Raw genomic sequence first — 26,483 nt, 5'->3', positions numbered from 1 at the left:
CTGACAGCAGACAGAGATGACATGAACGACGAACAGAGAGAGAGAGAGATCAGCCTCCACACTGTCTTCAACATCTCTACTGTGATCAGCCTCCTCCTTCTCCTCCTCCTCCACACTGTCTTCAGTATCTCTACTGTGATCAGCCTCCTCCACACTGTCTTCAACATCTCTACTGTGATCAGCCTCCTCCTCCTCCTCCACCACACTGTCTTCAGTATCTCTACTGTGATCAGCCTCCTCCTTCTCCACCACACTGTCTTCAACATCTCTACTGTGATCAGCCTCCTCCTCCTCCTCCTCCACCACACTGTCTTCAGTATCTCTACTGTGATCAGCCTCCTCCTCCTCCTCCTCCACACTATCTTCAGTATCTCTACTGTGATCAGCCTCCTCCACACTGTCTTCAACATCTCTACTGTGATCAGCCTCCTCCACACTGTCTTCAGTATCTCTACTGTGATCAGCCTCCTCCTCCTCCACACTGTCTTCAGTATCTCTACTGTGATCAGCCTCCTCCTCCACACTGTCTTCAGTATCTCTACTGTGATCAGCCTCCTCCTCCTCCACACTGTCTTCAGTATCTCTACTGTGATCAGCCTCCTCCTCCTCCTCCTCCACACTGTCTTCAGTATCTCTACTGTGATCAGCCTCCTCCTCCACACTGTCTTCAGTATCTCTACTGTGATCAGCCTCCTCCACCACACTGTCTTCAGTATCTCTACTGTGATCAGCCTCCTCCACCACACTGTCTTCAGTATCTCTACTGTGATCAGCCTCCTCCTCCTCCTCCACACTGTCTTCAGTATCTCTACTGTGATCAGCCTCCACCACACTTTCAGTATCTCTACTATGATCAGCCTCCACCACACTGTCTTCAGTATCTCTGCTGTGATCAGCCTCCTCCTCCTCCTCCACCACACTGTCTTCAGTATCTCTACTGTGATCAGCCTCCTCCACCACACTGTCTTCAGTATCTCTACTGTGATCAGCCTCCTCCTCCTCCTCCACACTGTCTTCAGTATCTCTACTGTGATCAGCCTCCACCACACTTTCAGTATCTCTACTATGATCAGCCTCCACCACACTGTCTTCAGTATCTATGCTGTGATCAGCCTCCTCCTCCTCCACACTGTATTCAGTATCTCTACTGTGATCAGCCTCCACCACACTGTCTTCAGTATCTCTACTGTGATCAGCCTCCTCCTCCTCCTCCACACTGTCTTCAGTATCTCTACTGTGATCAGCCTCCACCACACTTTCAGTATCTCTACTATGATCAGCCTCCACCACACTGTCTTCAGTATCTCTGCTGTGATCAGCCTCCTCCTCCTCCACACTGTCTTCAGTATCTCTACTGTGATCAGCCTCCTCCTCCTCCACCACACTGTCTTCAGTATCTCTACTGTGATCTAACATCTTGTTAACTCAGTTGGAATGGTACTGAGGCTCACCCCATCCAAGCCAGGTGATGGAAGTGTGCAGGGCAAATATTTACACAAGATAAAGAGAAAAGCATTGGATGGATCCTTGCCCATGTTATCATCTAGACTTCCGGCGCCGACAGAGATGGCCGCCTCGCTTCGTGTTCCTAGGAAACTATGCAGTTTTTTGTTTTTTTACGTGTTATTTCTTACATTAGTACCCCAGGTCATCTTAGGTTTCATTACATACAGTCGAGAAGAACTACTGAATATAAGATCAGCATCAACTCACCATCAGTACGACCAAGAATATGTTTTTCGCGACGCGGATCCTGTGTTCTGCCTTACAAACAGGACAACGGAGTGGATCCTATGCAGCGACCCAAAAAAACGACTCCGAAAGAGAGCGAAACGAGGCGGTCTTCTGGTCAGACTCCGGAGACGGGCACAGCGCACACCACTCCCTAGCATTCTTCTTGCCAATGTCCAGTCTCTTGACAACAAGGTTGATGAAATCCGAGCAAGGGTAGCATTCCAGAGGGACATCAGAGACTGTAACGTTCTTTGCTTCACGGAAACGTGGCTTACTGGAGAGACGCAATCCGAAGCGGTGCAGCCAACAGGTTTCTCCACGCATCGCGCAGACAGGAAAAAACATCTTTCTGGTAAAAAGAGGGGCGGGGGCGTATGCCTTATGACTAACGTGACATGGTGCGATGAAAGAAACATACAGGAACTCAAATCCTTCTGTTCACCTGATTTAGAATTCCTCACAATCAAATGTAGACCGCATTATCTACCAAGAGAATTCTCTTCGATTATAATCACAGCCGTATATATCCCCCCCCAAGCAGACACATCGATGGCTCTGAACAAACTTTATTTAACTCTCTGCAAACTGGAAACAATTTATCCGGAGGCTGCATTCATTGTAGCTGGGGATTTTAACAAGGCTAATCTGAAAACAAGACTCCCCAAATTTTATCAGCATATCGATTGCGCAACCAGGGGAGGAAAGACCTTGGACCATTGTTACTCTAACTTCCGCGACGCATATAAGGCCCTGCCCCGCCCCCCTTTCGGAAAAGCTGACCACGACTCCATTTTGTTGATCCCTGCCTACAGACAGAAACTAAAACAAGAGGCTCCCACGCTGAGGTCTGTCCAACGCTGGTCCGACCAAGCTGACTCCACACTCCAAGACTGCTTCCATCACGTGGACTGGGAGATGTTTCGTATTGCGTCAGATAACAACATTGACGAATACGCTGATTCGGTGTGCGAGTTCATTAGAACGTGCGTTGAAGATGTCGTTCCCATAGCAACGATTAAAACATTCCCTAACCAGAAACCGTGGATTGATGGCAGCATTCGTGTGAAACTGAAAGCGCGAACCACTGCTTTTAATCAGGGCAAGGTGTCTGGTAACATGACCGAATACAAACAGTGCAGCTATTCCCTCCGCAAGGCTATCAAACAAGCTAAGCGCCAGTACAGAGACAAAGTAGAATCTCAATTCAACGGCTCAGACACAAGAGGCATGTGGCAGGGTCTACAGTCAATCACGGACTACAGGAAGAAACCCAGCCCAGTCACGGACCAGGATGTCTTGCTCCCAGGCAGACTAAATAACTTTTTTGCCCGCTTTGAGGACAATACAGTGCCACTGACACGGCCTGCAACGAAAACATGCGGTCTCTCCTTCACTGCAGCCGAGGTGAGTAAGACATTTAAACGTGTTAACCCTCGCAAGGCTGCAGGCCCAGATGGCATCCCCAGCCGCGCCCTCAGAGCATGCGCAGACCAGCTGGCCGGTGTGTTTACGGACATATTCAATCAATCCCTATACCAGTCTGCTGTTCCCACATGCTTCAAGAGGGCCACCATTGTTCCTGTTCCCAAGAAAGCTAAGGTAACTGAGCTAAATGACTACCGCCCCGTAGCACTCACATCCGTCATCATGAAGTGCTTTGAGAGACTAGTCAAGGACCATATCACCTCCACCCTACCTGACACCCTAGACCCACTCCAATTTGCTTACCGCCCAAATAGGTCCACAGACGATGCAATCTCAACCACACTGCACACTGCCCTAACCCATCTGGACAAGAGGAATACCTATGTGAGAATGCTGTTCATCGACTACAGCTCGGCATTCAACACCATAGTACCCTCCAAGCTCGTCATCAAGCTCGAGACCCTGGGTCTCGACCCCGCCCTGTGCAACTGGGTACTGGACTTCCTGACGGGCCGCCCCCAGGTGGTGAGGGTAGGCAACAACATCTCCTCCCCGCTGATCCTCAACACTGGGGCCCCACAAGGTTGCGTTCTGAGCCCTCTCCTGTACTCCCTGTTCACCCACGACTGCGTGGCCACGCACGCCTCCAACTCAATCATCAAGTTTGCGGACGACACAACAGTGGTAGGCTTGATTACCAACAACGATGAGACGGCCTACAGGGAGGAGGTGAGGGCCCTCGGAGTGTGGTGTCAGGAAAACAACCTCACACTCAACGTCAACAAAACTAAGGAGATGATTGTGGACTTCAGGAAACAGCAGAGGGAACACCCCCCTATCCACATCGATGGAACAGTAGTGGAGAGGGTAGCAAGTTTTAAGTTCCTCGGCATACACATCACAGACAAACTGAATTGGTCCACTCACACAGACAGCATCGTGAAGAAGGCGCAGCAGCGCCTCTTCAACCTCAGGAGGCTGAAGAAATTCGGCTTGTCACCAAAAGCACTCACAAACTTCTACAGATGCACAATCGAGAGCATCCTGGCGGGCTGTATCACCGCCTGGTATGGCAACTGCACCGCCCTCAACCGTAAGGCTCTCCAGAGGGTAGTGAGGTCTGCACAACGCATCACCGGGGGCAAACTACCTGCCCTCCAGGACACCTACACCACCCGATGTCACAGGAAGGCCATAAAGATCATCAAGGACATCAACCACCCGAGCCACTGCCTGTTCACCCCGCTATCATCCAGAAGGCGAGGTCAGTACAGGTGCATCAAAGCTGGGACCGAGAGACTGAAAAACAGCTTCTATCTCAAGGCCATCAGACTGTTAAACAGCCACCACTAACACTGAGTGGCTGCTGCCAACACACTGACACTGACTCAACTCCAGCCACTTTAATAATGGGAATTGATGGGAAATGATGTAAATATATCACTAGCCACTTTAAACAATGCTACCTTATATAAATGTTACTTACCCTACATTATTCATCTCATACGCATACGTATATACTGTACTCTATATCATCGACGGTATCCTTATGTAATACATGTATCACTAGCCACTTTATACTATACTATGCCACTTTGTTTACATACTCATCTCATTTGTACATACTGTACCCGATACCATCTACTGTATCTTGCCTATGCTGCTCTGTACCATCACTCATTCATATATCCTTATGTACATATTCTTTATCCCCTCACACTGTGTACAAGACAGTAGTTTTGGAATTGTTAGTTAGATTACTTGTTATTACTGCATTGTCGGAACTAGAAGCACAAGCATTTCGCTACACTCGCATTAACATCTGCTAACCATGTGTATGTGACAAATAAAATTTGATTTGATTTGATTTGATTTGATCTCTAATGACCAGGCTATAGATGAGATCCTTGCACATGTTATCATTCCTAATGACCAGGCTATAGATGAGATCCTTGCACATGTTATCATTCCTAATGACCAGGCTATAGATGGGATCCTTGCCCATGTTTTCATCCCTAATGACCAGGCTATAGATGGGATCCTTGCCCATGTTATCATCTCTAATGACCAGGCTATAGATGGGATCCTTGCCCATGTTATCATCCCTAATGACCAGGCTATAGATGAGATCCTTGCACATGTTATCATTCCTAATGACAAAGCTATAGATGGGATCCTTGCCCATGTTATCATCCCCAATGACCAGGCTATAGAAGGGATCCTTGCACATGTTATCAACCCTAATGACAATGCTTTAGATTGGATCCTTGCCCATGTTATCACCACTAATGAAGTCTTTAGAATGGATCCTTGCCCATGTTATCACCTCTAATGACAAGGCTTTAGCTTGGATCCTTGCCCATGTTATCACCTCTAATGACAAGGCTTTAGATTGGATCCTTGCACATGTTATCACCACTAATGACGTCTTTAGATTGGATCCTTGCCCATGTTATCACCTCTAATGACAAGGCTTTAGATTGGATCCTTGCCCATGTTATCACCCCTAATGACAAGGCTTTAGATTGGAGCCTTGCCCATGTTATCACCCCCTAATGACAAGTCTTTAGATTGGAGCCTTGCCCATGTTATCACCCCCTAATGACAAGTCTTTAGCTTCCTGTATGTCTCTCTCTCCTCCACAGGAACAATTCACAGCCATGAGAGATCTGTACATGAAGAATGGCCAGGGCTTTGCGCTAGTGTACTCCATCACAGCCCAGTCCACCTTCAACGATCTGCAAGACCTACGAGAACAGATCCTCCGAGTCAAAGACACTGACGATGTAAGTTATCACACACACATGAATACATACACACACACACACACACACACACACATGAATACAACATACACACACACACACACACACACGCATGAATACATACACACACACACATGAATACATACACACACACACACGCATGAATACATACACACACACACATGAATACACACACACACACACACACACACACACACACACACGCATGAATACATACACACACACACACACACGCATGAATACATACACACATGCATGAATACACACACACACACAAATACATACACACACACATGAATACAGACCACCTCTCCATGTCTAGAGACTAGAGGGTTACAGACCACCTCTCCATGTCTAGAGACTAGAGGGAGGTTACAGACCAACTCTCCATGTCTAGAGACTAGAGGGAGGTTACAGACCAACTCTCCATGTCTAGAGACTAGAGGGTTACAGACCAACTCTCCATGTCTAGAGACTAGAGGGTTACAGACCAACTCTCCATGTCTAGAGACTAGAGGGAGGTTACAGACCAACTCTCCATGTCTAGAGACTAGAGGGTTACAGACCAACTCTCCATGTCTAGAGACTAGAGGGTTACAGACCAACTCTCCATGTCTAGAGACTAGAGGGTTACAGACCAACTCTCCATGTCTAGAGACTAGAGGGTTACAGACCAACTCTCCATGTCTAGAGACTAGAGGGTTACAGACCAACTCTCCATGTCTAGAGACTAGAGGGTTTCAGACCAACTCTCCATGTCTAGAGACTAGAGGGTTACAGACCAACTCTCCATGTCTAGAGACTAGAGGGTTACAGACCAACTCTCCATGTCTAGAGACTAGAGGGTTACAGACCAACTCTCCATGTCTAGAGACTAGAGGTTACAGACCAACTCTCCATGTCTAGAGACTATAGGGTTACAGACCAACTCTCCATGTCTAGAGACTAGAGGGAGGTTACAGACCAACTCTCCATGTCTAGAGACTAGAGGGTTACAGACCAACTCTCCATGTCTAGGGACTAGAGGGTTACAGACCAACTCTCCATGTCTAGAGACTAGAGGGAGGTTACAGACCAACTCTCCATGTCTAGAGACTAGAGGGTTACAGACCAACTCTCCATGTCTAGAGACTAGAGGTTACAGACCAACTTTCCATGTCTAGAGACTAGAGGGTTACAGACCAACTCTCCATGTCTAGAGACTAGAGGGTTACAGACCAACTCTCCATGTCTAGAGACTAGAGGTTACAGACCAACTCTCCATGTCTAGAGACTAGAGGGAGGTTACAGACCATCTCTCCATGTCTAGAGACTAGAGGGTTACAGACCAACTCTCCATGTCTAGAGACTAGAGGGAGGTTACAGACCAACTCTCCATGTCTAGAGACTAGAGGGTTACAGACCAACTCTCCATGTCTAGAGACTAGAGGGTTACAGACCAACTCTCCATGTCTAGAGACTAGAGGGTTACAGACCAACTCTCCATGTCTAGAGACTAGAGGGTTACAGACCACCTCTCCATGTCTAGAGACTAGAGGGTTACAGACCAACTCTCCATGTCTAGAGACTAGAGGGTTACAGACCAACTCTCCAAGTCTAGAGACTAGAGGGTTACAGACCAACTCTCCATGTCTAGAGACTAGAGGGTTACAGACCAACTCTCCATGTCTAGAGACTAGAGGGAGGTTACAGACCAACTCTCCATGTCTAGAGACTAGAGGGTTACAGACCAACTCTCCATGTCTAGAGACTAGAGGTTACAGACCAACTCTCCATGTCTAGAGACTAGAGGGTTACAGACCAACTCTCCATGTCTAGGGACTAGAGGGTTACAGACCATCTCTCCATGTCTAGAGACTAGAGGGTTACAGACCAACTCTCCATGTCTAGAGACTAGAGGGTTACAGACCAACTCTCCATGTCTAGAGACTAGAGGGAGGTTACAGACCAACTCTCCATGTCTAGAGACTAGAGGGTTACAGACCAACTCTCCATGTCTAGAGACTAGAGGGTTACAGACCAACTCTCCATGTCTAGAGACTAGAGGGTTACAGACCAACTCTCCATGTCTAGAGACTAGAGGGTTACAGACCAACTCTCCATGTCTAGAGACTAGAGGTTACAGACCAACTCTCCATGTCTAGAGACTAGAGGGAGGTTACAGACCAACTCTCCATGTCTAGAGACTAGAGGTTACAGACCAACTCTCCATGTCTAGAGACTAGAGGGTTACAGACCAACTCTCCATGTCTAGAGACTAGAGGGAGGTTACAGACCAACTCTCCATGTCTAGAGACACTCAGCTGTGTGTTTCATTTCATTCCTCTCTCTCTCTACAGTAATCCAGGAGAGGACACTAACTCAGCTGTGTTTTTCATTTCATTCCTCTCTCTCACTAACTCAGCTGTGTGTTTCATTCCACTCCTCTCTCTGTCACTAACTCAGCTGTGTGTTTCATTCCACTCCTCTCTCTGTCACTAACTCAGCTGTGTGTTTCATTCCACTCCTCTCTCTGTCACTAACTCAGCTGTGTGTTTCATTCCACTCCTCTCTCTGTCACTAACTCAGCTGTGTGTTTCATTCCACTCCTCTCTCTGTCACTAACTCAGCTGTGTGTTTCATTCCACTCCTCTCTCTGTCACTAACTCAGCTGTGTGTTTCATTCCATTCCTCTCTCTCTACAGTAAACCAGGAGAGGACACTAACTCAGCTGTGTTTCATTCCACTCCTCTCTCTGTCACTAACTCAGCTGTGTGTTTCATTCCACTCCTCTCTCTGTCACTAACTCAGCTGTGTGTTTCATTCCACTCCTCTCTCTGTCACTAACTCAGCTGTGTGTTTCATTCCACTCCTCTCTCTGTCACTAACTCAGCTGTGTGTTTCATTCCACTCCTCTCTCTGTCACTAACTCAGCTGTGTGTTTCATTCCACTCCTCTCTCTCTCACTAACTCAGCTGTGTGTTTCATTCCACTCCTCTCTCTGTCACTAACTCAGCTGTGTGTTTCATTCCACTCCTCTCTCTGTCACTAACTCACCTGTGTGTTTCATTCCACTCCTCTCTCTGTCACTAACTCAGCTGTGTGTTTCATTCCACTCCTCTCTCTGTCACTAACTCAGCTGTGTGTTTCATTTCATTCCTCTCTCTCTCACTAACTCAGCTGTGTGTTTCATTCCACTCCTCTCTCTCTCACTAACTCAGCTGTGCTTGTGGAAACAGTAATCTCCTATAGAGCCTATGAATTCAACAACATAACAACCCTTCATACCTATCAAAGTGTTTAATGTGACCTAGAATAATATAAAACTTCTCTCTCCCTCCCTATATTATCTCTCTCCCTATATTATCTCTCTCTATATTATCTCTCTCCCTATATTATCTCCCTCCCTATATTATCTCTCTCCCTATATTATCTCCCTCCCTATATTATCTCCCTCCCTATATTATCTCCCTCCCTATATTATCTCCCTCCCTATATTATCTCCCTCCCTATATTATCTCTCTCCCTATATTATCTCCCTCCCTATATTATATCTCTCTCTATATTATCTCCCTCCCTATATTATCTCACTCTCTATATTATCTCCCTCCCTATATTATCTCTCTCCCTATATTATCTCCCTCCCTATATTATCTCTCTCCCTATATTATCTCCCTCTCTATATTATCTCCCTCCCTATATTATCTCTCTCCCTATATTATCTCTCTCCCTATATTATCTCCCTCCCTATATTATCTCCCTCTCTATATTATCTCCCTCCCTATATTATCTCTCCCCCTATATTATCTCCCTCCCTATATTATCTCCCTCCCTATATTATCTCTCTCCCTATATTATCTCTCTCCCTATATTATCTCTCTCCCTATATTATCTCCCTCTCTATATTATTTCCCTCCCTATATTATCTCTCTCTCTATATTATCTCTCTCCCTATATTATCTCCCTCTCTATATTATCTCCCTCCCTATATTATCTCTCTCCCTATATTATCTCCCTCCCTATATTATCTCCCTCTCTATATTATCTCCCTCCCTATATTATCTCTCTCCCTATATTATCTCCCTCCCTATATTATCTCCCTCCCTATATTATCTCTCTCCCTATATTATCTCCCTCCCTATATTATCTCTCTCCCTATATTATCTCCCTCCCTATATTATCTCTCTCCCTATATTATCTCCCTCCCTATATTATCTCCCTCCCTATATTATCTTCCTCCCTATATTATCTCTCTCCCTATATTATCTCCCTCCCTATATTATCTCCCTCCCTATATTATCTCCCTCCCTATATTATCTCCCTCCCTATATTATCTCTCTCTCTATATTATCTCTCTCCCTATATTATCTCTCTCCCTATATTATCTCCCTCCCTATATTATCTCTCTCCCTATATTATCTCCCTCCCTATATTATCTCCCTCCCTATATTATCTCCCTCCCTATATTATCTCCCTCCCTATATTATCTCCCTCCCTATATTATCTCTCTCCCTATATTATCTCCCTCCCTATATTATCTCCCTCCCTATATTATCTCTCTCCCTATATTATCTCCCTCTCTATATTATCTCCCTCCCTATATTATCTCTCTCCCTATATTATCTCCATCCCTATATTATCTCCCTCCCTATATTATCTCCCTCTCTATATTATCTCCCTCTCTATATTATCTCCCTCTCTATTTCCTGTCTCCACTCTTTTTTACATTTCTCTCTCACGCTTTCTCTGCCTCGCCATCTCCCTGCCTCTCTCCGGTCTCTCCCTCTCTCCCCTGCTTCCACTCTTTATTTACTCCCCTCCTCTTCCCCCTCCCCTCCTCCTCCCCCTCCCCTCCTCCCTCCTCCTCCCCCTCCTCCTCCCCTCCTCCCTCCTCCTCCCCTCCTCCCCCTCCTCTCCCCTCCTCCTCCCCCTCCCCTCCTCCTCCCTCTTCCTCCCCATCACCCCTCCCTCCTCCTCTCCCCTCCCCCCTCCGCCCCCCCCTCCTCCTCCCTCTCCCCCCCCCCCCCCCCCCCCCTCCAGGTTCCGATGATTTTGGTGGGTAATAAATGTGATCTGGAGGATGAGCGTGTTGTGGGGAAGGAACAGGGACAGAACCTGGCCAGACAGTGGAGCAGCTGTGCTTTCCTGGAGTCCTCCGCAAAGTCCAAGATCAACGTCAACGAGGTGAGAACAACACACACACCTCACACACCCTGCATCAGTACAACACACACCTCACACACCCTGCTTCAGTACAACACACACACACACCTCACACACCCTGCATCAGTACAACACACACACAAACCTCACACACCCTGCATCAGTACAACACACACACACCTCACACTCATATGAACAGAAACTGTAATCAACAGGTTCTGTACCTCCTATGGACAGAAACTGTAAACAACAGGTTCTGTACCTCCTATGGACAGAAACGTTCATCAACAGGTTCTGTACCTCCTATGGACAGAAACTGTAATCAACAGGTTCTGTACCTCCTATGGACAGAAACTGATGGGATTAGACTGGATCGTTGCTGTCAGTAGCAGTGTGGGTATATTTTAGATATTTAGTCGGAGGGTAATCATTAACTGTCCTTGGAGCTGAACCTTCCTCCTGGTCCCACTGTGTTCAGAACGGTCTCTGATGTCACCCTATCTCCTGAGTCACACAAATGGTGCTGTGTGTGTGTGTGTGTGTGTGTGTGTGTGTGTGTGTGTGTGTGTGTGTGTGTGTGTGTGTGTGTGTGTGTGTGTGTGTGTGTGTGTGTGTGTGTGTGTGTGTGTGTGTGTGTGTGTGTGTGTGTGTGTGTGTGTGAGAGTGTGTGAGTGAGTGGTGACGCAGGCCAGATGAGGGGACGCAGGCCCAGGGCTACCAGCCAGCGACGTCCCCTGATCTGGCCTGCGTCACCTTATATATATATATACACACATAAACAAATAACAGCCTCACCCTCTCTGTACACATAGAAATCACTTTCCAACGTCTAGTCAAACACACGCCAGGCAGTCTACTTCAGTCAACAACCCTGTATTTTGTTCCACCACAATACAGGGCATTCGGAAGGTTTTCAGACCCCTTTGACATTTTCCACATTTTGTTACGTTACAGCCTTATTCTAAAATGGATTCAATATATATTTTTCCCCTCAGCAATGTTGTAACTGTTGTAACGTGACTTTGATTAATGGGATGATGGTTATTTATCAATAACTAACTATGTTTAATTGTTACCCGATTTAAATGAATCATGTAACAATGAACTCATTAGGATTTGGGGCACCACGGAATATACTGAGATGAGATGACTCACTTCTAATAGAGATAACTCACTTCTAATAGAGATGACTCTATTCTAATAGAGATGACTCTATTCTAATAGAGATGACTCTATTCTAATAGAGATGACTCTATTCTAATAGAGATGACTCACTTCTAATAGAGATGACTCTATTCTAATAGAGATGACTCACTTCTAATAGAGACTGTAGGTCTTTGGTTGATCCACAACCTGTGTCATTGACAACAAGCTGGCTCCATTAGAGAGATGTCATTGTCAACAGGAAATGGGCTTAATGGGTAATATCAGCCTAAGAGATATCCTTGTCTCCTGGCATGATCGCACCCTCTCTCTGTCTCTCTCTCTCTCTCTCTGTCTCTCTCTCTCTCTCTCTCTCTCTCTGTCTCTCCCTCTCTCTCTCTCTCTCTGTCTCTCTCTCTCTCTCTCTGTCTCTCTCTCTCTGTCTCTCTCTGTCTCTCTCACTCTGTCTCGCTGTGTCTTTCTCTCTCTCTCTCTCTCTCTCTTTCTCTGTCTCTCTCACTCTCTGTCTCTCTCTCTCTCTGTGTCTTTCTCTCACTCTCTCTCTCTCTGTGTCTTTCTCTCTCTCTCTCTCTCTCTCTCTCTCTCTCTCTCTCTCTCTCTCTCTCTCTCTGTGTCTTTCTCTCTGTGTCTTTCTCTCTGTGTCTTTCTCTCTCTCTCTCTCTCTCTCTCTCTCTCTCTCTCACACACCTGATTGATATTGGTTTAATCACTATAATTATGCAATTGGCTCGAGCTGTAACCATTGATTATGTCCAAGGGGTATGTTTTATGTCCAAAGAGTGCAGATTCAGGACAGGAGGCTGTCTGCTCCAAATGGATGTGGTGTGGTGTGTGTATATGAGTTATGTAACACTCTGGGTGTGTGACAACTACAACTACCCCCAGCTTTGTCTGTTACCCCCTAGTCAAACAGCGTTGTCTGTTGAAATAAAATAATTAGACCGTTCCTTCATTCTGACCAGTTTGTGATACTATAAATACACTATTGCCAAAGATACTTCACATAGTCTAAAATACTTCACATAGTCTAAGATACTTCACATAGTCTTAAAATACTTCACATAGTCTAAGATACTTCACATAGTCTTAAAATACTTCACATAGTCTAAAATACTTCACATAGTCTAAGATACTTCACATAGTCGAAAATACTTCACATAGTCTAAAATACTTCACATAGTCTAAGATACTTCACATAGTCTAAAATACTTCACATAGTCGAAAATACTTCACATAGTCTAAGATACTTCACATAGTCTTAAAATACTTCACATAGTCTAAGATACTTCACATAGTCTTAAAATACTTCACATAGTCTAAAATACTTCACATAGTCGAAAATACTTCACATAGTCTAAGATACTTCACATGGTCTAAAATACTTCACATAGTCTAAAATACTTCACATAGTCTAAGATACTTCACATAGTCTTAAAATACTTCACATAGTCTAAGATACTTCACATAGTCTAAGATACTTCACATAGTCTTAAAATACTTCACATAGTCTAAGATACTTCACATAGTCTAAGATACTTCACATAGTCTTAAAATACTTCACATAGTCTAAGATACTTCACATAGTCTAAGATACTTCACACAGTCTAAGGTACTTCACATAGTCTTAAAATACTTCACATAGTCTAAGATACTTCACATAGTCTAAGATACTTCACATAGTCTAAGGTACTTCACATAGTCTTAAAATACTTCACATAGTCTAAGATACTTCACATAGTCTAAGATACTTCACATAGTCTAAGATACTTCACATAGTCTAAGATACTTCACATAGTCTAAGATACTTCACATAGTCGAAGATACTTCACATAGTCTTAAAATACTTCACATAGACTAAGATACTTCACATAGTCTAAGGTACTTCACATAGTCTAAGGTACTTCACATAGTCTAAGATACTTCACATGGTCTAAAATACTTCACATAGTCTAAAATACTTCACATAGTCGAAAATACTTCACATAGTCTAAGATACTTCACATGGTCTAAAATACTTCACATAGTCGAAAATACTTCACATAGTCTAAGATACTTCACATAGTCTTAAAATACTTCACATAGTCTAAGATACTTCACATAGTCTAAGGTACTTCACATAGTCTAAGGTACTTCACATAGTCTAAGATACTTCACATAGTCTTAAAATACTTCACATAGTCTAAGATACTTCACATAGTCTAAAATACTTCACATAGTCTAAGATACTTCACATAGTCTAAGATACTTCACATAGTCTTAAAATACTTCACATAGTCTAAGATACTTCACATAGTCTAAGATACTTCACAACTTCACATAGTCTAAGATACTTCACATAGTCTAAAATAGTTCACATAGTCTAAGATACTTCACATAGTCTTAAGATACTTCATTCTTGTCGAAGATACTTCATTCTTGTTTTAAATACTTCATTCTTGTCGAAGATACTTCAGTCTTGTTTTAAATACTTCAGTCTTGTCTAAGATACTTCAGTCTTGTTTTAAATACTTCATATTTGACTGCAACATTTTGAGAATATACAGTACCAGTCAAAAGTGTGGACACACCTACTCATTAAGGGGTTTTATTTTTACTATTTTCTACATTGTAGAATAATAGTAAAGACATCAAAACTATGAAATAACACACATGGAATCATGTAGTAACCAAAAAAGTGTTGCACACAAAAATATATATTTTATATCTTAGATTCTTCAAATAGCCACCCTTTTGTGTTGCACACAAAAAATATATATTTTATATCTTAGATTCTTCAAATAGCCACCCTTTGCCTTGATGACAGCTTTGCACACTCTTGGAATTCTCTCAACCAGCTTCATGAGTTAGTCACCTGGAATGCATTTCAATTAACAGGCCCTATTTGGTAAAATACCAAGTCCATATTATGGCAAGAACAGCTCAAATAAGCAAAGAGAAACGACAGTCCATCATTACTTTAAGACATGAAGGTCAGTCAATCTGGAAAATTTCAAGAACTTTGAAAGTCTCTTCAAGTGCAGTCGCAAAAAACCATCAAGCGCTATAATGAAACTGGCTCTCACGAGGACCAGCCACAGGAAAACAAGACCCCGATTTACCTCTGCTGCAGAGGATAAATTATATTTACCAGCCTCAGAAATTGCAGCCCCCCCAAAAAAATATTCACAGAGTTCAAGTAACAGACACATCTCAACATCAACTGTTCAGAGGAGACTTTTCGAATCAGACCTTCATGTTTGAATTGCTGCAAAGAAACCACCACTAAAAGACACCGATAAGAAGAAGGGACTTGCTTGGGCCAAGAAACACAATGGACATTTTGGTTCCGACCGCCGTGTCTTTGTGAGACGCAGAGTAGGTGAACGGATGATCTCCGCATGTGTGGTTCCCACCGTGAAGCATGGAGGAGGAGGTGTGATGGCGTGGGGGGGTGCTTTGCTGGTGACACTGTCAGTGATTTATTTAGAATTTAAGGCACACTTAACCAGCATGGCTACCACAGCATTCTGCAGCGATAACGCCATCCCATCTGGTTTGCACTTAGTGGGACTATCATTTGTTTTTCAACAGGACAATGACCCAACACACCTCCAGGCTGTGTAAGGGCTATTTGACCCAGATGGAAAGTGATGGAATGCTGCATCAGATGACCTGGCCTCCACAATCACCCGACCTCAACCCAATTAAGATGGTTTGGGATGAGTTGGACCGCAGAGTGAAGGAAAAGCAGCCAACAAGTGCTTTGCATATGTGAGAACTCCTTCAAGACTGTTGCAAAAACATTCCAGTTGAAGCTGGTTGAGAGAATGCCAAGAGTGCAAAGCTGTCATCAAGGCAAAGGGTGGCTACTTTGAAAAATCTCAAATATAAAATATATTTTGATTTGTTTCACACTTGTTTGTGTTATTACATAGTGTTGAATGTCTTCACAATTATTCAACAATGTAGAAAATAGTAGAAATGGAGAAAAACCCTTGAATGAGTAGGCGTGTCCAAACCTTTGACTGGTTCTGTATGTACAGTTGCCCTGAAGGAGTCAATCATCATCCATAAATAAACCCTTGGGTGAGTTCTCACAGATTGAGACGTGATTTGTCCGTCTAGTGAATATTGTGGCCTGAGGTGTCATCTTGTCTGGTTGGGATGTGGGTGACATCACTCACGCTGTCCACTGAGATCTGGTCTGAGCCTTGGGCCTGACTATAACGCTCTGACTGACTCTGAAACCATCTTTCTGACAGTGTGTGAATCGATCGAGTCCAATGGCACACTCTGCCATTTACATGTATTCTCTCATGGTCTTGCTTTTTGAAACCAAGACACCTGTGACTGTTTCTTAACACGATATCCATGGCTAGCCACTGTTTATTAACATGATACCCATGGCTAGCCACTGTTTCTTAACATGATACCCATGGCTAGCCACTATTTCTTAACACCATACCCATGGCTAGCCACTATTTCTTAACATGATACCCATGGCTAGCCACTGTTTCTTAACATGATACCCATGGCTAGCCACTGTTTCTTAACATGACACCCATGGCTAGCCACTGTTTCTTAACATGATACCCATGGCTAGCCACTGTTTCTTAACATGATACCCATGGCTAGCCACTGTTTCTTAACATGATACCCATGGCTAGCCACTGTTTCTTAACATGATACCCATGGCTAGCCACTGTTTCTTAACATCATACCCATGGCTAGCCACTATTTCCTAACACCATACCCATGGCTAACTTGTATCTAACTATTGTTGTGTCTCTCTCTGTGTTTCAGATCTTCTATGACCTGGTCAGGCAAATCAACAGGAAAACCCCAGTACCTGGGAAGACACGCAAAAAGTCCAACTGTCAGCTCCTCTAATACACAGCTGCTCTGTCGCACTGAGCCAGGTGAGAACCACTTGTAGGTGTCATAATGCCACTGCCTAATTGAAAAGACAGTTGTAGGCATTTGGCTGTGGCCTCCTTGTCTTAAACCTGAGGAATATATTGAGTAAGAACTTCTCCCTCTCATATCAAGAGACATCAGGTGAGGAGAGTGCAGTTAGAGTGCAGTTAGAGTGCAGTTAGAAGTGTCATTAATGTCTCTTTCTCTCTCTCCATCTACCCACCTTATCTCTCTCTTCTCCTCTCTCTCTTCTCCTCCCTCTTTATCTCTCTCCTCTCTCTCTCTCTTTCTCTCTCTCTCTCTCCATCTACCCACCTTCTCTCTCTCTCTCTATCTACCCACCTTCTCTCTCTCTCTCTACCCACCTTCCCTCTCTCTCTCTCTCTCTCTCTCTCTCTCTCTACCCACCTTCTCTCTCTCTCTCTCTCTCTCTCTCTCTCTACCCACCTTCTCTCTCTCTCTCTCTCTCTCTCTCTCTCTCTCTCTCTCTACCCACCTCTCTCTCTCTCTCTATCTCTCTCTCTCTCTACCCACCTCTCTCTCTCTCTCTCTCTCTCTCTACCCACCTCTCTCTCTCTCTCTCTCTCTCTCTCTCTCTCTCTCTCTCTCTCTCTCTACCCACCTCTCTCTCTCTCTCTCTCTCTCTCTCTCTCTCTCTACCCACCTCTCTCTCTCTCTCTCTACCCACCTCTCTCTACCCACCTCTCTCTCTCTCTCTCTCTCTACCCACCTCTCTCTCTCTCTCTCTCTCTCCCTTTCAGGTCTGATTTGCTGCTGTCTCTCTCAGCAGTGCCAGCATTCCGACGTGACTAAAACCTAACATGGAATGAACTTTCCTGTGTGGTGACGCCCCTTTAACACCAACAACCAACAAACAAACCGACCAACGGATTCAAAGCTACAAATACATCAGTTTTTACACACAGATTAACCATTATCACTCTCCAGTGTCACGAGAACAAGATTTCTACTTAGAAATATAGATATTCCAACTGTATGCAACTGAAATGGAAAAATTAAGTTCATAAAATAAAGTAAAACGAAATAGGTAAATCAGTCAATATGAACCGAAATAAAAATCCCGATCCCCTACACACAGTGTTATTGCTAACGGAGACAGTAGCCGTAGAAACGGAATGTCTAACCAGAATGTGCACGTTGCCACGGTGATGCGGTATTTATAAACACCTCTATATTAGCCAGAGATAAAAAGACAAAGTCCCAAAGAGGCACCTATATAGTTCAGTTCATACAGATAACTTGCTCCTGGGGGTTTATTTTCTAACTTTTTTTTTTATTTTCCTTCGATCATTCAACATCATTTCTCTGTCTTTTTCTGTCTTTTAAAAAAAAAAAGACTAGTTTTGTCTCTACTGAGAGATGCTATACTGCGACAGGAGTAAAGTATTTGAGGAGTAAACCTGTGGCTATGACAGTGATTATTATTCTTATTATTCTTATTATATGTGAGTTTCATTTGAGGAGTAAACCTGTGGATACAACAGTGATGATAATGTGTAAAAAGAGAAAAAAAAAGTATAATGTTTTTTCAGTAACTATCATATTGTCTTTTAGCCTGATGATGTTGCCTTCAAATAGGGTTTTTTTTATTTTCTGGAGAATCCAACTATGATCCAATCATCTTTCTTTTCTGGAGAATCTAACTATGATCCAATCATCCTTCTATGTCTTGCCTGGGTTTTCTTCCGTCTGAATTGGCACCCAAGTGTATTATATTTGACCAGAGCCCAATGGTTTCCCTATTGGTTTCCCTATTGGTTTTCCCTATTGGTTTCCCTATGGGTTTCCCTATTGGTTTCCCTATTGGTTTCCCTATTGGTTTTCCCTATTGGTTTCCCTATGGGTTTCCCTATTGGTTTCCCCTATTGGTTTCCCTATGGGTTTCCCTATTGGTTCCCCTATTGGTTTCCCTATGGGTTTCCCTATTGGTTTCCCTATGGGTTTCCCTATTGGTTTCCCTATTGATTTCCCCTATTGGTTTCCCCAATTGGTTTCCCTATGGGTTTCCCTATGGGTTTCCCTATTGGTTTCCCTATTGATTTCCCCTATTGGTTTTCCCTATTGGTTTCCCTATTGGTTTCCCTATTGGTTTCCCTATAGGTTTCCCTATTGGTTTTCCCTATTGGTTTCCCTATGGGCCCTGGTCAAAAGTAGTACACTATATAAGGAATTAAGATGCAATTTTGGAGGCAGCCCTTGTGTTGTTTACAAAGATGTTTGTACAGTGGGGTTTTTCAATTGGGGTTGTGGTCAAAGAGGGACTGGACATTTTAACAAGCGACCAAACTTCTGAGACACCAATGGCCGACGTGACTGGGCGATCCTCATCATGTTTTTTTGTTTTTTTAAACTTTATCCTTCCAAGGCCGTCTCTCATTGGTTGGTTTGTCCAGTTAGCCAATCCCCTCTCATGGAATCTGCGATCTACAACAGGAAGTATAGATTTTTTTTTTTTTTTTTAATGAGGGTTTTTAATACGAAAAAAATAAATAAAATAATGTCATTGGTGTCAGATGTCATTCTCCACACTTCTGTTGTTGTAGAGCAGTGTTTCCCAAACTAGGTCCTGGGGGCCCCAAGGGGGACACCTTTCGGCACTGCACAGCTGATTCAAATAATCAAGCTTGAAGATTATTTGAGTAATCTGTGTAGTGCGAGGGCAAGAACCAAAACATGCACCCAGGGGGGGGGGGGGGGGGGGGGGGGGGGGGGAGAAACACTACTATAGATTCTCACTGTACTCCCTCTCCTTTTCTAAAACAGCCTCTCTCCCCTTCTCCCTCCCTCCCACAGCCCCTATCTCCCCCTGTCCCCTAGCCTCTGTCCGCTATCTCCCTCTGTCCCCTAGCCTCTCTCCCCTTCTCCCTCCCTCCCACAGCCCCTATCTCCCCCTGTCCCCTAGCCTCTTTCCCCTATCTCACTCCTCTCCCCCTCTCCCCCAGCCCCTCCCCCTCTCCCCCAGCCCCTCCCCCTCTCCCCCAGCCCCTCCCCATCTCTCCCAGCCCCTCTCCACCAGCCCCTCCCCCTCTCCCCCAGCCCCTCCCCATCTCTCCCAGCCCCTCTCCCCCAGCCCCTCCCCCTCTCCCCCAGCCCCTCCCCCTCTCCCCCAACTTCTCCCCCTCTCCCCCAGCCCCTCCCCCTCTCCCCCAGCCCCTCCCCATCTCTCCCAGCCCCTCTCCCCCAGCCCCTCACCCTCTCCCCCAGCCCCTCCCCATCTCCCCCAGCCCCTCCCCCATCTCTCCCAGCCCCTCCCCTGTCCCCTTGCTTGCTAATGCATCTGTTGTCAGCTGAGGACATGAAAACCAAATATTGGATCCTGTCAGTAAAGAAACTTGCCTGTTAGTGACTATTTCACCTGTGTAATACTTGGTTCGACCTGTTTCCTGTCAGTCTATCAGATGATGATGATGGTGGTGATGAAGAGTAACCGTGTGGGGTTGTTATCTGTTCTATAGTGAATGTGGGGGGGAGGGGGGGACAAACTAATGTGTTTGAAAGCAGCAGGGAATAAGACTGAAATACAATAAGAACCACAGCAATGTAGAGATGATGATGATGGAGGAGGAGGAACAGGCAGAACTTGGATGAGACGGTGGGGGGGGGGGGGGGGGGGTACCTCCCTAATGGCACCCTATTCCCTACATAGGGCACTACTTTTGACTATAGCCCTATGGGCTTAGGTTGCCATTTGAGACGGAGGGGAGGGGAGGGGAGGGGAGGGGGGGTTAAAGTTGCACGTTTGTTGTGAGTTGCGTGACCTCTGTTGACCTCTTGTAAGAGAATGCCTTTGTCGCTTTGTGTTGCTGTGATGATAACCAACAGCATCAGTCCTGGTGGACAGACCGTGTGTACCATGTGTCCCCTCACAGAGCCACAGTGTTGGAAATGCAACAGCATCTGCCTATTAAGGGGAGGGGCTGGGGGAGGGACAAACAGAGGGGGTGTGGCCAAATGTAAACTAAAAAGCCTTAATTGAAGTGGTGTATTTTGTATAACCCAGCATCTGTAGTTCAATAAATTGGATTGCCATGCAAGGGCGTTGCCATGACGCCGGCCCGCCGCCGGAATGTTCCGTGTTGTTGTTGTTGTTTTTAACCATACAGATTGTTTTATCTCTGTGGTTTAGCCATACAGATTGATTTATCTCTGTGGTTTAACCATACAGATGGTTTTATCTCTGTGGTTTAACCATACAGATGGTTTTATCTCTGTGGTTTAGCCATACAGATTGTTTTATCTCTGTGGTTTAGCCATACAGATGGTTTTATCTCTGTGGTTTAACCATACAGATGGTTTTATCTCTGTGGTTTAACCATACAGATGGTTTTATCTCTGTGGTTTAACCATACAGATTGATTTATCTCTGTGGTTTAGCCATACAGATGGTTTTTATCTCTGTGGTTTAGCCATACAGATGGTTTTTATCTCTGTGGTTTAGCCATACAGATGGTTTTATCTCTGTGGTTTAGCCATACAGATGGTTTTATCTCTGTGGTTTAGCCATACAGATGGTTTTATCTCTGTGGTTTAACCATACAGATTGTTTTATCTCTGTGGTTTAGCCATACAGATGGTTTATCTCTGTGGTTTAGCCATACAGATGGTTTTATCTCTGTGGTTTAGCCATACAGATGGTTTTATCTCTGTGGTTTAACCATACAGATGGTTTATCTCTGTGGTTTAGCCATACAGATGGTTTTATCTCTGTGGTTTAACCATACAGATGGTTTATCTCTGTGGTTTAGCCATACAGATGGTTTTATCTCTGTGGTTTAACCATACAGATTGTTTTATCTCTGTGGTTTAGCCATACAGATTGATTTATATCTCTGTGGTTTAACCACCTTCCCCATCTCTGTGTCAAACTCATTCCACGGAGGGCAGAGTGTCTGGATTTTTGCTCCTACTTGATTGACAAATGAAGGTCACTGATTAGTTCGGAACTCTCACCTGGTTGTCTAGGTCCTAGTAAAGAACTCTCACCTGGTTGTCTAGGTCTTAGTAAGTAACTCTCACCTGTTTGTCTAGGTCTTAGTAAGGAACTCTCACCTGGTTGTCTAGGTCTTAGTAAGGAACTCTCATCTGGTTGTCTAGGGCCTAGTAAGGAACTCTCACCTGGTTGTCTAGGTCTTAGTAAGGAACTCTCACCTGGTTGTCTAGGTCTTAGTAAGGAGCTCTCACCTGGTTGTCTAGGTCTTAGTAAGGAACTCTCACCTGGTTGTCTAGGTCTTAGTAAGGAACTCTCACCTGGTTGTCTAGGTCTTAGTAAGGAACTCTCACCTGGTTGTCTAGGTCTTAGTAAGGAACTCTCACCTGGTTGTCTAGGTCTTAGTAAGGAACTCTCACCTGGTTGTCTAGGTCTTAGTAAGGAACTCTCACCTGGTTGTCTAGGTCATAATTGAAAGGAAACCCCAAACCAGCAGACACTAGGCCCTCCATGGAATGAGTTGGACACCCTGCTGTAGTGGTACTGCGTTCGTCTGTATTCCTCTGTAGCTTTGAGGTAGAGGAGGGTGAGATAGTCAGATACACAGACATACATGAATAGAACCAAGACGTGAAGGAAAGTTTCAGAAATGTTCCTGCTCTGTAATGTAAATCTGGCAGTAAGCAGTTGAAAGACAGCACAGTTAGCAGCAGCACCACCAGTCACACTAGGTACCATACTCCAGGAAGTCGGATGTCTTGTTGAATACAAGATCACAGCAGAGCTGCCCAGACTAGGGTTCATATAGAAGTCATCTAACTCCATTGGCAGATATTCTGTTTCATGTACCTCTCTTGCCTACTCTCTCTTTCTCTCACTGTCTCTCCCTCACTATCTCACCCATTCTCTTTATCTCGCTCTCTCCCTCCCTCTCTATTGCTCTCTCTCCCACTCTCTTTCTCTCGTGCTCTCTCTCTCTCCCTATCACGATCTCTCTTTCTTTCTCTCCCTCCCTCCATATCTCTCTCTGTCAGGGGAAAAAGTCATTATCAGACAGTGGCTAGAGCAGAGCTGCCTGCTGAACAGTTAGACTCCATACAATACATATTCTACATCTCTTTGTGTATATAGAATCACAGAGCACATGATCTATTGAAAATATGCTTGCTGATCTCTACTCTGGAATAATTCAATGTCTTCTTTACTCCCGTGGATGACATGAGGATCTGAGGCCCTGAGGTACATACAATAAGCCAGTAGCACATTAACTCATCAGCTGCTCTGGGCCTCTGCTGCAAAATCTACAGCTAAGCTTAGTGTAACTGATATGCCTGTCAGGGATAGGTGGAAGCAGCTGTCAGATCAGAGAAATGGAGTCATTCGGGCCAATGATTGGACTCCTTGGGGGTGGGAATAAAGTAAGTCGGGCCAAGGAAGCGTACTATAGTTAAAATGATGAGGAACTTGGCTGGCCTGAAGTGACTTGCCCAGAGTGAGGTAACTCCATGGAGGTTCATAGCAGACTGTAACATGCAATGAGCAAATAACAGTCTGGTCCCTTAGGAGAGGGAGTGGTCATTTATCAGATGAACACACATATATATATATATATATATACATACATACACACACACACACACTGCTCAAAAAAATAAAGGGAACACTTAAACAACACAATGTAACTCCAAGTCAATCACACTTCTGTGAAATCAAACTGTCCACTTAGGAAGCAACACTGATTGACAATACATTTCACATGCTGTTGTGCAAATGGACTAGACAACAGGTGGAAATTATAGGCAATTAGCAAGACACCCCCAATAAAGGAGTGGTTCTGGAGGTGGTGACCAGACCACTTCTCAGTTCCTATGCTTCCTGGCTGATGTTTTGGTCACTTTTGAATGCTGGCGTTGCTTTCACTCTAGTGGTAGCGTGAGACGGAGTCTACAACCCACACAAGTGGCTCAGGTAGTGCAGTTCATCCAGGATGGCACATCAATGCGAGCTGTGGCAAGAAGGTTTGCTGTGTCTGTCAGCGTAGTGTCCAGAGCATGGAGGCGCTACCAGGAGACAGGCCAGTACATCAGGAGACGTGGAGGAGGTTGTAGGAGGGCAACAACCCAGCAGCAGAACCGCTACCTCCGCCTTTGTGCAAGGAGGAGCACTGCCAGAGCCCTGTAAAATGACCACCAGCAGGCCACAAATGTTCATGTGTCTGCTCAAACGGTCAGAAACAGACTCCATGAGGGTGGTATGAGGGCCCGACGTCCACAGGTGGAGGTTGTGCTTACAGCCCAACACCGTGCAGGACGTTCAGCATTTGCCAGAGAACACCAAGATTGGCAAATTCGCCACTGGCGCCCTGTGCTCTTCACAGATGAAAGCAGGTTCACACTGAGCACGTGAAAGAGTCTGGAGACGCCGTGGAGAACGTTCTGCTGCCTGCAACATCCTCCAGCATGACCGGTTTGGCGGTGGGTCAGTCATGGTGATGGGTGGCATTTCTTTGGGGGGCCGCACGGCCCTCCATGTGCTCGCCAGAGGTAGCCTGACTGCCATTAGGTACCAAGATGAGATCCTCAGACCCCTTGTGAGACCATATGCTGGTGCGGTTGGCCCTGGGTTCCTCCTAATGCAAGACAATGCTAGACCTCATGTGGCTGGAGTGTGTCAGCAGTTCCTGCAAGAGGAAGGCATTGATGCTATGGACTGGACCGTCCGTTCCCCAGACCTGAATCCAATTGAGCACATCTGGGACATCATGTCTCGTTCCATCCGCCACCTCATCAGGAGCATGCCCAGGCATTGTAGGGAGGTCATACAGGCACGTGGAGGCCACACACACTACTGAGCCTCATTTTGACTTGTTTAAAGGACATTACATCAACGTTGGATCAGCCTGTAGTGTGGTTTTCCACTTTAATTTTGAGTGTGACTCCAAATTCAGACCTCCATGGGTTGATACATTTGATTTCCATTGATCATTTTTGTGTGATTTTGTTGTCAGCACATTCAACTATGTAAAGAAAAAAGTATTTAATAAGAATATTTCATTCATTCAGATCTAGGATGTGTTATTTTAGTGTTCCCTTTATTTTTTTGAGCAGTGTATATAGCCTTTATTTATCTAGACAAGTCAGTTAAGAACAAATTCTTATTTACAATAACGGTCTACATAAACACTGACAATGTGTTATCGGGATACATATTCTCCCTGGCGTCCGTTCCACCACACATACCTTATAAATAAACCGTTTTTAAAACTGTCCATCCATTGTTCCTCTACAGTTATTGAACTACTTCTATACTGTCAGTATTGTCCTTTCTGTGCTGGAAACGCCATGGGTGTGTATTAAAATGGCACCCTATTCCCTGTATAGTGCACTACTTTTGACTAGAACCCTATTGGCCCTGGCACCCTATTCCCTATATAGTGCACTACTTTTGACTAGAACCCTATGGGCCCTGGCACCCTATTCCCTATATAGTGCACTACTTTTGACTAGAACCCTATTGGCCCTGGCACCCTATTCCCTATATAGTGCACTACTTTTGACTAGAACCCTATTGGCCCTGGCACCCTCTTCCCTATATAGTGCACTACTTTTGACTAGAACCCTATGGGCCCTGGCACCCTATTCCCTATATAGTGCACTACTTTTGACTAGAACCCTATTGGCCCTGGCACCCTATTCCCTATATAGTGCACTACTTTTGACTAGAACCCTATGGGCTCTGGCACCCTATTCCCTATATAGTGCACTACTTTTGACTAGAACCCTATGGGCTCTGGCACCCTATTCCCTATATAGTGCACTACTTTTGACCAGCTTCCATAGGTCTCTGGTTAAAAGTAGTTCACTATATAAGGAATAGGGTGCGTCCCGGCTCTGGTCAAAGTAGTTCACTATATATAGGGAATAGGGTGCCATTTGGGACTCAGACTGTGGACTTCTCCAGCCTCTCGCAGGGTGTGACCACTCAGCCTGTCTGACGTTTGTCTCAGAATCACACAGCATCCTTGGAAAGCCTGAATCACATAAACAACACAACACACAACGGTGCTATTCTGGGTCTCCAGGAAACTCTGTGGACAGATACACTTCCTGTTCTTCAACATGCAGGAAAATAACATGGACTTTGATGAAACATCGATATGGCCCTGCATTCTCTGTCTGAAAGGGACTGCTGATGACCACATGGGAGAAAAAAAATACTTGTATTTTATGTTTTAAGACTAATTGTGTCAAAGTGAAACATTCTGCACACATAGCCAAATGTTATTGTATAACTTTACGTGCTACAAGTTCATGTTTAATACATTGCCATGATATCAAGAAAGAATGCTTTGGTAAATGAGATTATTTAAAGAAGGGTTGGCCGAGAGA

The 26,483-nt window shown here is 44.8% G+C and overlaps 2 protein-coding genes across 2 annotated transcripts in view; one reads left to right on the top strand and one right to left on the bottom strand.

Annotated features, from left to right (window-relative positions):
* The window catches only part of LOC139392866 (ras-related protein Rap-1b-like), a 73,847-nt gene extending 53,994 nt beyond the window's left edge, over positions 1 to 19,853 (top strand). The window contains exons 5-9 of the mRNA XM_071141181.1: positions 5,805 to 5,945; positions 10,965 to 11,108; positions 17,034 to 17,149; positions 17,909 to 18,986; positions 19,269 to 19,853. Coding sequence (XP_070997282.1) covers positions 5,805 to 5,945; positions 10,965 to 11,108; positions 17,034 to 17,120 — 372 coding nt within the window. The 3' untranslated portion in view covers positions 17,121 to 17,149; positions 17,909 to 18,986; positions 19,269 to 19,853. The remainder of the gene's footprint in view (positions 1 to 5,804; positions 5,946 to 10,964; positions 11,109 to 17,033; positions 17,150 to 17,908; positions 18,987 to 19,268) is intronic.
* Positions 1 to 26,483, bottom strand: part of LOC139392874 (beta-2-microglobulin-like) — a 613,933-nt gene that overhangs the window by 241,857 nt on the left and 345,593 nt on the right. The gene's annotated exons all lie outside the window — the stretch shown is intronic.

This window comes from Oncorhynchus clarkii, chromosome 33 (assembly GCF_045791955.1).
Source record: "Oncorhynchus clarkii lewisi isolate Uvic-CL-2024 chromosome 33, UVic_Ocla_1.0, whole genome shotgun sequence".
NCBI classification, from domain to species: Eukaryota; Metazoa; Chordata; class Actinopteri; order Salmoniformes; family Salmonidae; genus Oncorhynchus; species Oncorhynchus clarkii.
Note: the sequence above shows the minus strand (reverse complement) of the source record. Positions and strands in the feature narration are given on the sequence as shown.